This window comes from Macrosteles quadrilineatus, unplaced genomic scaffold (genome assembly GCF_028750875.1).
Source record: "Macrosteles quadrilineatus isolate MER2022 unplaced genomic scaffold, UCM_ALF_1.0 Scaffold_5__1_contigs__length_97177068, whole genome shotgun sequence".
In the NCBI taxonomy this organism is placed as follows: Eukaryota; Metazoa; Arthropoda; class Insecta; order Hemiptera; family Cicadellidae; genus Macrosteles; species Macrosteles quadrilineatus.
The window spans coordinates 28,399,337-28,415,360 of record NW_026542598.1 but is presented as its reverse complement, the minus strand read 5'-3'; the positions used below and the strand labels follow the sequence as shown (position 1 = coordinate 28,415,360).

The window sequence follows — 16,024 nt, the reverse complement described above, 5'->3', positions numbered from 1 at the left end:
GTGTAATTTTATCTTTTGGAATAACCAATGGTGTATTTAAAATATATTTATTTTAGTTTTTGAGATAAAGTTATTTTCCTGCTCTATTTTTTTAAACAAACCATTAATTTGTCGGTTAATTTATAAAACATCATGGAAATCTAAAAACACTTTTATTTACTGTATCTGTACCGCGGTAACACTAATTTTGAAATAATGTACAGCTATTACCACGAATTCTAGAAAAATACCGGTATGGATCATAAACATAAACAAATGACGTTTTTGTCCCGAAAATAAACATGATTTAACATTGCTTAAATGGAATGGCCAAAACATATGTTCAATGCTATTAGTATAGGATTCGGGCCAACAACGTCATTTGTCTATGTTTATGATCCATACCGGTACATTTATAGTATTCGAGGCTATTACCATGGTTAGAATATTTCCCTGACTATAAATACATTGCATAATCACTAATTATTCCTGATATTGATGTCAATAACAAACTTTAAGTTGAACTATGACATATGCTGACGAAATCAGATCGGCAACGATGACAATGATAATCAGAAACACACACTCTCTTTATACACTTTTAACCTGGTAGAAATATTTTTGAAATATAATATTCTATTATTTACTAATTTGTCAATTTCCTATCATATACGTATTGATTCAGTATTGAGACTATGGAAGTGTTATTTAGTTTTAAAACAGAAAGGTATATTATTATTTTCGTTCAACATCATAATTAGATAACCTTAAAAAAGGGTTCAGAGTAAATAAAATTAAAAAATCTATCGTTTTTACTTACTTAAATTTGTATTTAAAATATATTATTTAAAATGAAATAATATGATGATGTATTTGATTTTTTATGTATTGTTTAATTTAAAAATAAAAAAATGTAACGATGCATAACATGATAGATAAACCGTATAATATCATACTATTTAATACCATATAAATCCGTTTTAATGTGAATATTTAAATAACACACCACATTTAAGTTTATGCCATTTAAAAATTACAATTATGATGCTATAAAACTGTTTGTAGGGCGTACACAATTATTTTGAAAATATGATACAAATCTAATTGAATATTTAGTCTCTGTTTTATGTAAGATATTTTATAGTTGATAGTTTTTATCAATAGACAAAACAGGGTTGTGTACTAATTTATACATAAATGAAATTTAACTAAAAATAGAACTTAATAAAAGATTATTTACATACAAGATTATTTTACATAAAAGATTGGTGAATTTTGTAATTGTTTGCTCATAGAAACTTCCCTATTTATAAAGATGTTTAATACATATTCTCACATAATTTATCGTGTTAAAACATCAAGATTCAATATTTACTACCGTATAAAATAAGTAGATATAGCATAAAACCTTAAATTTTACTTTAATTTATTAGGTTTACCTATTTTTATAGTTGTTTATTATATTATAAGGCAGGTAAAATGTATAGCCAATCTGCCAACAGTATTTATAGATTATATCATAAACATACGTAATTTACGTACCACATATTTTACAAGTAAACTTTTACTTTGCAATTTTCATTTAAGTTACTATGTTTACAATATTATCATTACACCAATTAAATCATATCTATATATTAATAAAAAAAAATGAATTTGAAATTAAAAATATATAACATGGCTCATATGGGTTGCCATGCTGGTGACGAAATAACAACAAAATATAAACAGAAAATCAAAACGAATGGAAGAAATTGCAATCACGTGTTTTATTTACAGCGTGTGGTGAAAATAAAGAAGCCTGTATGTTATATAGTTTTGGTCGAGTTTTCGACCACTGGACGACCACTAGTATTCTACAAATAAACAATGTAATAGATGAATAGCAGATTGTTTTACAACAATTATTTAACATAAAATGTGTTGTGAATTTAGTTTTATCTAAAGATTAATAAGGTAGGTTGCGCATTGGTAATAATTATAAGAGCTTGATTTATACTACAGATTTCTCATATTAAATAGTTCTAAAATTTAAATAGATATAATAGCATTGACTTTATATCTACACGTGTAGATTATCTATACGTGTAGATATAAAGTCAATGATAATAAGTTAGGTAATAAAATGATAATTAATGGATTAAATATTTCAAGAAACCGATATACTAGCCCTTTCGAAACTCGTAGCGTCCTATGCAAAGGTCAAAGTATAGTAAAAAAAATGTTTCATTTGTATGAATAGAATCCAGTACAGTGGGTTAATTTCATTCTGACTAAACTTTATATCCTGAATCCAATAAAAATACTGAATTTTTAAGTACAATTATTATATATAGTTTATATAGATTATTTTTATATATTTTTCATAGTTTAGGTCAGAGGATTATCCTTTTTTAACAGAATTTAAGAGATTTAATGTTTGTTGTTGGTTTAATGTTTGTTTTTTGTCTGCACAATTTGTCTGCACAATGATAATTAAAAATACTAACTACACTTAAAGGCTGTACTATTTTATACTCCAACGGAGAGACTAATAGATAATGATAGAAAAACTTATCTAAGGATAAATGTTGCAAAAGTCTAAACGTATCTCTGAACTTTTCAAACGATCCTAATAATTTTTTAAAAGAGTGCCTTTCATGTGTTAAAATTACATTTATTGGATGATAAAATCTACCCTTCTGAATGCATGAATTGTAAAAGATACTTTGATTAACCAACTAAAATGTTGGGAAGAACCATTATTTTAAAATTGTTGCACAATTGTTAAAACTCAAAAAGAAGGACCACTTTCTTATATTTTTATTCGTTGACCTAGATACTAGAGCAATGTTAAGTATAAATCCCATATAAATATACATAATTTAGTCGTAAATAATAGCAAAGTTGAATGTGCCTCACACCACAGAAAACTTACTTCTGTAGTATGTTTTCTGTGCTCACACGGACTAAAAATTCTTTACCCCTACTTTGTTACGAATATACTCGAACACTTTTGCACCTAGCAATGATGACCTAGCATAAGCAAATCTCCAGTAAAAATCTCATAAATTTTGACATTGTAGTAAGTAGTCTGCGAATATGTATTTGTAAAACCCAACGGGGCCTGGCAGAGCACTTTATTGATGAATTAAAGTATCTATGGCAAAGGAATCTCAACAGATTGCAAAGAGATTAAAAATACAGGGATACGGTTCCCCCCAAAGACAGCTTAAATAATTTATTTACAAACAAAGCTGCAAAAATATATATCACAACAGAAATTAACTCTTAGTTGGTGGTAATGATTTACCATCGAAGAGCTCATAAATAAACAGTGGAATAAGCTCACTCCGTAAATTCTCTCTGGGACGAAGAAACTTTTATTTATAACACTTCAATCGCAACAAAATTTGAAATTACATATTAATAATGTAATTATACTACAAGAACCGTGTATATCTCTGACAGATCTTTGAGCATGTTTCACTGTACAGTAGTTTTTTTTCCAACAACGTCCACCGTATGGAATTTAATGATATCATTTCAACAAGGTCTAGAAGCTCTGCCCTACCTTCATTCCTATCGGCGTGATGTTGTAGTGTCCGAAACAAGAGACTTGTATCATAGATCAGCTGGAGCTCCTCCTAGATCCTAGAACATCCGAGGGCCGTCGTACACCCGGGGAATGTCACTCCACACACTCAGTAGCGCGTCGCACAGGACACGGGCGTGCTCGCGTCCACGCAAGTCAGCAAAGACTGGTCCAGCACAGAAGATGCCGGCCTTTCGGGCGCGACAACACCCGAACGAATCCGACTTCACACGATTCCGCTGAATCCGTCACTCCTATTGGTTGAAAACACCGACCAATCGCAGCGCAGCCCCGCCCATTCGCAGCCACGCCTCCGGACGAGACGGACGTCTTTTTGCCCCGCTCATGTCTACAGGGTGTCGAAAGCATCTCGAATGCTGACACTCTAAACTTTATAACCGAGAGGCAATTTCGCTTTATAATAAGGCGGTTTGTCTCTCGTCAAGAAATTAGGGATCGTTCCCGGCAATTCTGAGGATAATGGTTCGGTTATGGCGAAGCGATGAGGGAATTACAAGGTCGTCACTTTTATAGCTACCACTTAAACATATTACAGACAAATTGTTTACAAAAAAAAAGGTAATTCAAAAGGTGGTTAGAAATTTTAATTGTTCGGGCAATTTCTTAGTCAAAGTTATAACTTAGCCTTTCCGTGTTAAAATTCGTTTTCATTTCTAACTCTTGACCTGTTAAATTATTAAAACTAGGTTTTACAAACATTATTTGTCCGACACACAATTCAAATTTCGATAAAGTAAGTTAATATAAGTCGGATTGCCCCGCTATTGTCAAAGCATTGCAGCTATACAAAGTGGACCACAACATTCTCATATATAAACTTATGGGGTATACATTCTTAAATCCATGGTCAGTTAAATTCAAGACTACCAAAAGTTACTTACCTATCAAGATAGGCACCCTATGTCCAGGCATTTTGCATAAGAAGTTTGGTGTTCCACAGGGTTCACGTCAGGGACCGTATCTTTTCAATATATTGATCAAAGATCTTCTTTTCCATGATAATGTAGGTCCCCTCATGTTCGCCGATGATCAGTGAGGTATATCTTCTGAAAACAAATTTTCACAACTACTACAGATGAACCTGTCGTTATGGAAAGGTGTATCGATTAATAAAGTGGAGATAACCCTCAGTAAATGCCCAGTTATAACATATTATCGTTCTTTTAATCCTTCCTTATTTTGGTATTTTTTTTTTTTTTAGTATATAGTGTTGCGAAACCATCAACCATAAGAAAAGTTATAGAGGTGATCTTTTCTCACACGACTTACGGTTTGGAAATCATGTTGATAGGCTATTAATACTAGGATATACTATTAATACTAGGTTGGGATATAATCTGCTAAATAGGATTTGTCTCAGGTTATGAAGCCTCCGTAATCAGAATAAAAACAGACAAGTACACTACAGAGTAAAGTTCACTATAATACTAAACATAACCATATAATAATAAGATATAGACTGGTTAAAAATAAAGAAGAAAAATAAATCAACTTTTAGAAGAAAATAAACTATTTACATTTGAAAACAAAATTAATTATGAAACACTAAGTAGTAAATCATATAGTATTTTTGTCAACTAAATATTTCCTCAACCGATGCTTAAATTTGTAAAAACGTTTTCAGCTTTCATGGAATCAAGGTGAAAAGAAGAGATGTATAGGTGTATGTGGATTATGGTAAGGTTTTTATGGATAATGGTACGGAATATTTGAATAAGTACGTCAAAATCTCTCCTGAGATTTAGGTTGTGGCGTATTGACAAATGAATTTAATTTTTTACAGGTGTTCTTTGAAGAAGGGCATAGATCCAAAATCAAAAAAGACGGGAGGTCAGCACATCGGTCAGCATACCGTTTGTACGAACTTGGATCTATATCTTTATATTTATACCCCTTGTGTATCGCGCTAGTCTTCGTAATTTGTAGGCATTTTAAAACGTTTTTATTAGCTCGCTTTCTTGTCCGGTACAAATTTTGCAATCAATTTTATACTAACTTCCCGATGAGCTAGAGACTTGAAACTTGAAACATAGGTTACAAATGGAAGACAATGCAATATTATATCATTTAATTTTCATATTTCCCTTGGGCTACGTCCCACTGGCTTCCAAATTTTCCATGTTTACATTTTGAAAGAATGTAAATATATCAATTAATTAAAGTCAGCTGTAAATACTTAAATTTGACAGTTCAAAAAGCAGAGGTTAAGAGGTACAGGTTCTGCTCTCAAGAGATTCTTTATACAAACAAACATTTCAAAATAAAGATAAAGAACCTGATTGCAGATATAAAGGTGTTTGTTAATAATATCATTTGTTATTTATTTAGTATTCTATAAAATAAATAATAAATTAAATAGATTGATATATTTATAGTTACTGTAGTAGGTAGGCCGTAAATTCAATCTAATACATAATTATATGAAAAGAAACTCAAATAAACCTTAGATTTCCCACATGCCTCTGTCTTAATCTGATATAGATGCATGAAATAGATTTAACATCCACACACATAACAAACTAAAAAGTAGAAAATAATTTATAAATAAAAAACTTTTTTTAAACAAATCGTATTTAAATGCACTATAAAGTAGAACATAATTTATAAATATGTGGAGAGTGTAAATACTTGTAAGATTTAAAACGAAAAACGTGGGGTGCATGCAATTACATTAGTTCAATAGGTGAAGGTAATTGTAAATTATCTATTGCATGCACCCCACGTTTTTCGTTTTAAATCTTACAAGTATTTATACTCTCCACATATTTATAAATTATTTTCTACTTTTTAGTGCATTTAAATACGTTTTGTTTAAAAAAAGTTTTTTATTTATAAATTAGGCTATTGTAACTCTTGTTTGTCAAATCGTCCATATTGGTTTCGGGCTTTGGGAACGAATGAGAAATAAAAAAAAACATATTCTAACTTGATTTTCTTAGTTTCGTAAACTTCACAGTACCACGAGGAACACACTCCAGATCTGTTTCAAACCAACGATCACATAAGACCAATTGGTCTTATGTGATCGATGATTCAAACGGCAGTTTTTTTTTAATTAATTGAAAATTACAGCCGTTGAGAAATAATAAACCATCGGTCTATTTATTTTTGTAGGTACAGTTTAAACAATTGAACATCTTAAACATCAGCAGATCAGCCGACGACTCCCGGAGGTGTTACTTCCTCGAGGGCCCCTGGGTGTGAAGGGTGGGTGACGAGGGTAGTCACTGGACTGTGAGGACACGCGCCCAGGACACCCAGGGTGTGGGAAGAGTTCCTCCCCTAGGTTCCGACAAGTATATCCTATAAGCCGATCAGAGGCGGCAAGTGTAGGCCTACACCTCTGCACCTGACGCGTGGCGGGGGTTTGATGTTTGATTAAGGGGTTCACCTGAGAACGTGGATTTGATTTGGTTTTACGCCAGTGGCATTTTTTACGTTTTGAAAGGGAACGGTCAAAACCCTGGTATTGTTACTTCTAACGTCGACAATTTTGTTAGATAGCATAAATAATTCCAAATTCAATGACAAATGGCTTCTGGGATTGGAAACGATCCCGCTTGGATTCGAACCAGCGACCTTCAAATTTAAAGGCGAGCACTATTCGGTTACCCTGACATTAAATTGCAACAAAAAATCATGTTTTAACAAATTGCCCATATAGGGGATAAGCTATAATGCTATAAGCAATAATATGCTACCGTGGTACTTTTGGTAAAACCTGGACCCGGGACCTATTTACTTTTTAGTTTTAAGATCCCTAGAGACCAAAAACTGCATTCGTTAAAATTCATGTATCACGTATTTACATGATTATTAATTATTTACTTGTAACAAATTATACAAGTAATTTATGAATAGTATATAGTAAAAATATGAAGCATGAGGCTAGAAATAAAAACTAACAATATTCAAATAATCAACTTGCTAACAACAAAAATAATAACAATAATATAAGATGTAATAAATTTCTATTTAATGAAAAACACGAAATTAAAAAAATATATGACTATGATATGTTAAATATATTATAATTATTTTGTTATTCGACGTAAAATAACGGACATGTTGTAAGTGAAAAGTCATAAGCCATTATTTCTTCCAAGACTTTGAAATGTCAACTATACTAAATTGAAATGTACATATCTTGATTAAAATAACCAGTTTCATCAATCTCAGATTAGTTTAACATAAATTTTGTAACGTTTTGAAATTTTTAATTGGATACCGTCTTTAGTTAAGAGGTAATTAGGCCTTTTTTTAGAATAGTAGTCAAATCTAGCACTAGGCAGCAAAAGCTGAAAAAGTTTTAACCAGTAGTAAAATAAATAAACGGTATCGGCAATCTGTCACATACTTTCTCCCATAAGCTTGTCAACAACCTTTATCGTGGGTAAGCGGTGGGAGTAACTATGATGTTTTTAAGGAAAACTAACAAAAGTTGCAATAACTTTTGGATCGTAATTGTTACAGCAATGGTTGCACTATCTTGTTTAGAACTGTAAGGACCATAACGCATAAGTTTTAATAAAAGCCGGCTTTTTCCTAAAATCAAATTTTTTGGGGGTTTTTATGGAAAAATAAGTTACAATAACTTTTGAACCATAATTTTTACGGAAATTGGATTCGTACCATTTTGTTAAAAACTTAAAGGGCCATAACATACTAATTTTAATCGAGAAAGGTTTTTTATATAAAAAAAGAAGATTTTTCTTTATTTGATGGGGGTTTTATGGGAAAATAACATAAGTGACAATAACTTTGGAACAGTAAGTTTTACGGAAATAGGATATGTACCAGTTTGTTCAGAATTTAAAGGAATGTAAATACTTCAATTTTATCAAAATCTTTTAACCATTTTTGAGAAAATTAAATTTTTCCGTAATTTCATGGGTTTTTATGGGAAAATTACCATTACAAATAAAAACGTCGAAAAAATTAAAAAAAGACACCTAGAGATACCATGGATTATTACCCACATACCAAATTTAATCAAAATCTGACAACAGGTGTGGTATGCAGCTCTGTACACATCCACACACACGGACACGCACATAGGCATCACTTCGAAAACCACTTTTTTTGGGTTCAGGGGGACCCAAAACGGATATATCCACTCAGAACTCAAACCTAAAAATTTTTACGAAAACAAAACTTTTTCCATATACTATGTATAGGGGCAGAAAGTAAAAAGACAAAAATTAAAAGTCTTACCATCACTAAACATTAACGTAAACATCATTATGGGATGATATTAGACATAGCCTGTGATTAAAATTAGTTTTCTCTTTTAAAATATAAATCCTAAAATAATGTAACTTTTTATTTAAGTAAAAAAAATATTCAAATGTACAAATGTGTACAGCAACCATTTTGGATAGTAATTTAAATATACTATTCAGGACAACAAACTATATCCTGTAACACGACGAGCTTGATTATCTATTTTCTAGTGTTCTTAGATGCTAGAGAAACTGTATGTCCGGTATTACTAATTTGAACTGTCTGGAACCCTTCAATAAATTTAATCTCTAGTACTCTAACATGATTTTCCGGCCATTTTGTAAATTATAAATAACAATTACGAACACATTTGTGTGCTGGGTATCATTTATTTCAATTTAAGTATTTGAAAGGAGGCTTTCGGTACTGCAAAAAAGTATTAGGTACATTAATTTTATTATTACAATAACAAAACACAAATACAACTGTCCGAATTAGATATTATTCCGTGCAACGCCTTCAAGGGACAGCTATGCAAAACAGATGCAGTACTCATATTGCCTATCAAACCCCTTAAACTTTTTTGTAAGATAAATAAGAAAAAGCTAGATGTAAATTAGTGAATTTGTGCAAGTTAAATCCATACTGTTTATAGTTATTGTTTACTGTAGTGTAATTACTGTACTATGTTTACTGTAGTTTATGGTTACACAGCAAATTACGTTTATTTTATAGCCTTTAAATTGGTTTGTTGTATACAGTCATAGACAAGTAGTTTGCAATAAAATACTACACATTGAACATTGTCATTTTCTTATTGTTTAGTAATTTTTTTTCATATTTCCTTTGGCCCTCCCCTCTATAAAGCAAAAATGGGGGTTTCAGACTAAATAAACGTCAGCGCTTTTGTGGGAATCAGGAAGAGAATAGGCTAATGGAAGAAATTCAATAAAGGTCATGTGAATTAACTAAAGCTTAAGACTACTTAAGCCTGAAATTGATCAAAATGAGTTTAATAAATTAAGGGTTTTATTTGTAGACACGAATATATAAAAATACAGATCATATACATTATGAATAACGGAAGAACATAGAGAACGTATAGTCGCAGGAAAAAAGGCACAAGGAATCTTCTAGATTACGTATACGAATAAGTTATTGTAGCTGGGAGAAAGAGAACTTGAACTGTGAAAATACGTTAAAGTACGTGATCAAACTAAGGAAAAATTAAGTTTCAAAACAAAATCCAACTAAATTCATAAAAAATCACACCTACCCTAAGCATAGAATGTTTGATTTAACATTGATGCAATTTGCTCACCATTGACAGTCGTATTAACCTATTTAGAAGGCCCTGGGTCCGACACGTGTGTAGGCCTATAGTGCAGCCACCGCCACGTGGTAGGGAATCACGACTCTGTAATTTGGACGTCTTTGACAACTCACTGAAGCATAGACCGCTGGAGCAGAGCGCGGGAGACTGACTCCGGCCGCGGGAAATGTTAAATTGGTCATACGAGTGATTAGGCATTGGGATACTCAGTGGTTTTCAATTGCTGCCGGGATATAAGGATAATGTTTATTTAGGTTTTATATTCAGATGTGATTACTATGTACAATTTAGTATTTTGTTTTCTTCCATTTTAGGCCTAAGTGTAGGGTAATAAAAAATTAATTCTTAATTTATAAAAGGAAATGTTATAAAATATGGAGAAAGGTTGTATACTTTTACTACTATCCTTATTACCTCCCCCCTCCTCTAAACATAGTATATGGAGAAAGTATTGTTTTCGATATTTGGTATGTGATTTTTTTTAAATAACTGTTTAAAAGTTATTGCATCTTTTGTATTTTATCCCCATAAAATATCATAGTAACTCTCACCGCTTACCCATGATAAGGGTTTTCCCTTGTTTTCCCATGGCAAGCAAAGGGAAGGAGGTATTTGTTAGATTGCTGATAATGTTTAATTCAAACTCATAATATATTATACTGCCAATCCTTAATCACACTCTTAAAAAAAACACACACACTTTAGATTGCAAGCCTGACGTTTTACCAGCATCCATAAATCACTCATCCTCCAACTATCGTATTCATGTATACCGGTTAGCTTGCACAAAAGTAGGTCCAAATAAAAAGTAAACTCACAAATGATTACATTAAAAAACAAACATTTTTAATTTAGCTTCATCAAGTCACACATACATTCACATAGAATTTACACAAAATCGCCAAGGAACTAGTAATATGAGTATTCACTGTCAGTTCTGCGTCTTCTAAGCCGCTTGACTTTCTTCTGACGCGGCTGTTTGGCAGCCAGATCCACAAACGGCTTCTTATCACTGTCGCTGAGAGACCTCCACGCCGCAGCCGCCTCCCTTATCATCTCCTTGGGACTGAACTCCCCGGGGTGCGAGTTGCGAAATGCTTGCACAAAGTTTATATAAGGCATCCTGGTGGGCTTGGGTACCAAGTTTGTTGTGGTTTTCTTCAACCCAGCTTTTCCTGCTTTATCCATGATAAACAATTATTACGAAATTTGCAAAAATTTGATTGAAGAAGATTGTCGATTTTTTGCTCCTGGTGCAATGAGAATAATTTACAAACTGATTTATTTTTTTGTTTCCTAGGAAACCACTTACAATCGTTGTTTTACTTTCCAATTTTCCATAAAAAAAAACTAACACACTCACTCCCACGTGGTGAGACACGTTACATACAGAAGTGTGTGACGGCTGAACTGAACCTGTTAACCAGAGGTGGATGGGAGCATTTACAAAAGTCCCCTTTTTGTAGAGAAAATTCCTGCGTTTATGACAATCGGTTTTTAATTCTGTGGTCGCTGATATAAACACATCATCATATTACCAAAGATGAAGACTCCGTAAACAAGACAGCTGTCTTCTGAGCACCACTAAACAATGTAAACGAATTGTACTGTTTTAACATTGTAAAGTGCTGCACAAGCAAAATGATAATGATAATAATGATAATGATAATAGCAGAATGATGAGTGGCTATGTTGCACTAGCGTAAGTTACAGTTAACTATTTCATGACGTTTGTCTAAACCTTTTCAATTGGTGATTTTGCTTTGCAACCAAAGGCGCTAAAGGAAGTTTCATTCACATGAGAGTTCTATAAGAATTGTAGATCAATTATGGGTCGTATGAGTCTAGCTGGATTTACAAACATGAAAGTCCTTCGCTGGATGAATGAAGCCGTCGAATGAATGTACGTTTTTTGACTGATTCCAATATAAAAAACATATTTATTTGATAATTTTCATTTTTTGTCGCACGTTCGATGCTTCCGGAACATATCCTATACTGTATATAATACGAGTAAAGTTTGAATAATTGTCAACTCGATCTGGGAATCGGCCCTGACAAAAACGTTTATATTTACGGAATAACTAATTTCTGTGTCAAAAATAAGTTCTAGACCAGTGGTATAGCCAGGAAAAATCTGTTTTCGCCATAATATGAGAACAAACTTATGAAAATTTAACATGGGCCCTATGAGAAAACATTCCGCCATTATTGTCATTTTGTTTACATTTTAAGACATAACGTGACGTTCTTCTTCACGAGCACCTCAGCTTGCGCATGCGCAGAAAGCTCTTGAAGCACTTTCCGCCCTGTATGGTGGTGTCGCATAAGTGTATCATAATCTAAAGCAAATGGTTTCAGCAAACTGACAAGTGCCAAACTTCATAAAAATGTGACCACATGAGTAGTCTACAATACAGACACACAAAAACATCACTTCAAAAACCACTTTGTTGGGGGACCCAAAACGGATATTTCCACTGAACCTCAAAATCGTTAACGAAAACCATACTTTCTCTATGTACTGGAACTATGTATATGGGTAAATCCAATATTTACGATATATGCTACAGAATGTATTACACAATACCTTATGTGACTCGAACATCGCACAACACCACACATATTTTCACTGCCATTCCGATTTCTCTTCACAAAACATGGATACGATTGTATCGATATATCGATGTCCACCTGCCTCGTATTCATCGGCTGTCTTGATCCGCAAGGAGACCGACGAGTGTAAATAGCTCGATAACGAGGTGTGAACCCAATAATCACAGTTTACTGCGGCAATATACAGGCACGCACGCGCAGACATAACGCATGGCTAGTACACAGCGCATGCGCATAGCTCGTACATACGCTGTACGCAGACACAGCTGATATAGAGGACAGTGGTAGCTGGGTGGATAAACTAGGTGTCACAGATCACAGGTTAATTGGCAGTTATAGGTGAGTTGTTTAAATTTTGTATCACACAAAGTAGGTGGGACCGTTGACTTCATGCTGTAGTCAATTTGTATGTAGTCATTGGTAACACCAAAGTCTGTGATAGGTAGTTGTAGTTTTTGTTAAAAGTAATTATATTACATCATCTATGCTTGTATCATATTGCTGTATTTTGTACTTTAATTCATAATCTCCTTAAAAAATCTCCAAATAAATATTTTACACAATTCTTTTAAAGGGAATCTCGTATTTGATATATTTATTTGATGCGTAACAAAAATGTTGTATACAAAAATATTTGGGGAAGAACTTTGTACTCGACTCCTGGAGCAAGATATCGGTTTCCCCATAAAGATACGAAGGCATAAAACAGTCAACTATAGGTTAGTGACCAATCATTTGTTCACGCTCAGTCTTCGCAAATGTATCCAATCGATTTGTTCAATGTGTGTGTTAGTGCAACGATACGACTTAATTACAAATGTTTGTAGCCATCTACCATTTTGTTTAAAAGTTCATTGTCATAGTAAAATACGTTAATTATGTACAGTGTTTCAAGAGCGAAAGGACTCTAGTGTAAAATTTAGATTTGATACACAAAAATACTGCCCCATACACGAGTGAATATAAATATTTAATTGTTGTTAATTATATTTCAACTATCGCAGCTTTGAAAGCTTTTATTTTGAACGAGTCAATGTTTACCAATCTGACAAATCCAACAAATCTGGTTAAAACATTCACCGACAGCTAGTTGCTCTTTGACACCGATTCGACTGAACAAAGTGCAAAAGTGCACAAATGAAAGTAAATAAAAGCGCAACGAGTTTGGCAATGCAGCGTGTTAAATAGAGGGATGGATGAGGCTGAGGGGGAGGTCGGGGTAGTTCAAAGTGTATAAAAGGATTACAAGGGAAACAATAACCAGCTTACACGGGGCAATGCACTTGTATAGTACAGCTGGCATAACCTCTACTACTACTGCTGTACAGCAATAGGGAATCGAGTAGGTAAATAGTACAGTAGCTGGTAGATTATTGTGATTAGAAATCATAGGTATTACAAAAGACACTTTTGGAATTAAATGGTTTTAATTACGGGATAAGTAAGTCTAAATTAAAAATGCATGTTTTTTAGTTCTATTTAATGAAAACGGTCGTCAATTATTATAGAATTGTTTCTCTGGCAATGAAAAGTATTGAAGTATTAAAGATAATTCCATACTTTATAGAAAAGAGTACAAACAACTTTTTTGTGGAACTAACGATTCGCAACCTACAGTAGTAAATCTAACATAAACTTCTATTACAAAATATTTTATTTGTGATGCTGTTTCTTGGGCATGTAAGAATAAATGTTTTTACAATCTGGAATTCCCCCTTACATTCAAGCAGTATTGCGAACGTCACATTCTCGGCTTTACATCCCCTACTAGATCCCAAAAGCCCTTCTGACATCTCTTGCTTTCTCTCGTTCAGTTCGTTGACGTAACAGCCTTCTAGATCTAACAAAAACGTCACGACACACTCATCCTACTGACCACAGCCACCTCCAAAAATAAATTTCGTACTTCCTATGTCTAATCACCATCAATAACTCCGAAACCAGATTCGGCTTCTTCGACTGGATTCCCCACAGGGCACAGGTTCAAAAAAGCCAGTTCCAATTCCATCCACTTCAATAACTTCCTGATGGTCCTGGGAAATAACTGCTACTAACTTTTAGACACATTTATTTTCCCAGACTCCAAACCATAATTTGTTCCACTTCTCCGTAACTCCAAGGAACGAACCAGCACGTGTCCTTGTCTTTAACCACAGTCATCGTCCTTACAACCACTGCTCTGAAAGAGGTACATCTCCAGAAGGTACTATTCCTGAAAGAATGTGATGCTGAGGCACTTCGCAGAAAGGAATTTGATGATATGGCACCGAAAGAATATGTATGGTGAGGAACTGTTTTGTAAGACAGTTCTTCGAAAGGTGTCTATTACTCCAAAACGTGTCGGGCAGGATCTGCACCGAAAAAATATGTTTGGTCAGGCATTAGTTTGAAAAGGCCTTTCGGAACTGAAGCAATGCTTGGATCCTTCCCTGTTTCATCTCAACCCTCACCTGGTTATTCCCCTGTAATCCATCCAGTCCTTGCCTACACTTATCCTCTCCATACTACTAGCATTGCGATGTCCCAGTTCAACCCAGTGGTCCCCACTACTTTTTTAGGGTTCTAGCCCGCAACAGTTTTTACATACTGCAAGCTATACTTGGAGGGTTGTGGCAGGATCCATTGGTCATTGGCAGGATTTGATCCCGGGACCTCTGAGGCCGAAGTCCCGCGCTCTACTCGACCAGCTTGGTCCCTACTAGACCCTAGTCCATAGCTCAGTAGCTTGTTAATAGTAGCCTGCAGGCTGTTTCTGATTGGCACACGCGCCCAGCCCTGTGTGCCACCGTTGCTCTCATTAGTATAGTGTTTGTGCTACCTGGATATCATAACTATTGATACAACCAGTCCAGACCATTCATTCAGCACTCGGTGGGTGGGTTCATTCAATAATTTCACCGAGTGACCTTCTATAGAGCAAAATCTACTTTTGTTTGATTCATTTTTGAATTGGAGTTGGGTCATCATTCAGGACGTATTTTTACATATGAATGATCATATTATGCTGAGGGGTTTGGTAGTGAACTTTTTAAGTACTGTAAATTCAAAATAATATAAGTTAATACAGCATAGTATTAGAAGACAAACTGTCTGTATAACCCCTCCGTTATCCATTTCCCATTGCTAATACAGTAATAAATTTCCATGAATAAGAAGCATCCGTAAAATCATTGACTTAAAGCGCTAAAAGTTCCTAAACCGCATTGTTGACCCAGCATTTTGGGGCTATGTATGACTTTACCTTTGCAAATAAAAAAGTCTACAATATGAATTACAAA

General features: G+C 33.8%; 1 protein-coding gene across 2 annotated transcripts in view; it reads right to left on the bottom strand.

Annotated features, from left to right (window-relative positions):
* LOC128994863 (LIM/homeobox protein Awh-like) overlaps positions 1-3,644 on the bottom strand; it is a 62,573-nt gene extending 58,929 nt beyond the window's left edge. For both annotated transcript variants that reach the window (XM_054419683.1, XM_054419684.1), the window contains exon 1: positions 3,533-3,644. In XM_054419683.1, the coding sequence (XP_054275658.1) occupies positions 3,533-3,586 (54 nt within the window). In that variant the 5' untranslated portion in view covers positions 3,587-3,644. The remainder of the gene's footprint in view (positions 1-3,532) is intronic.
* Between the last annotated feature and the right edge of the window lie 12,380 nt (positions 3,645-16,024).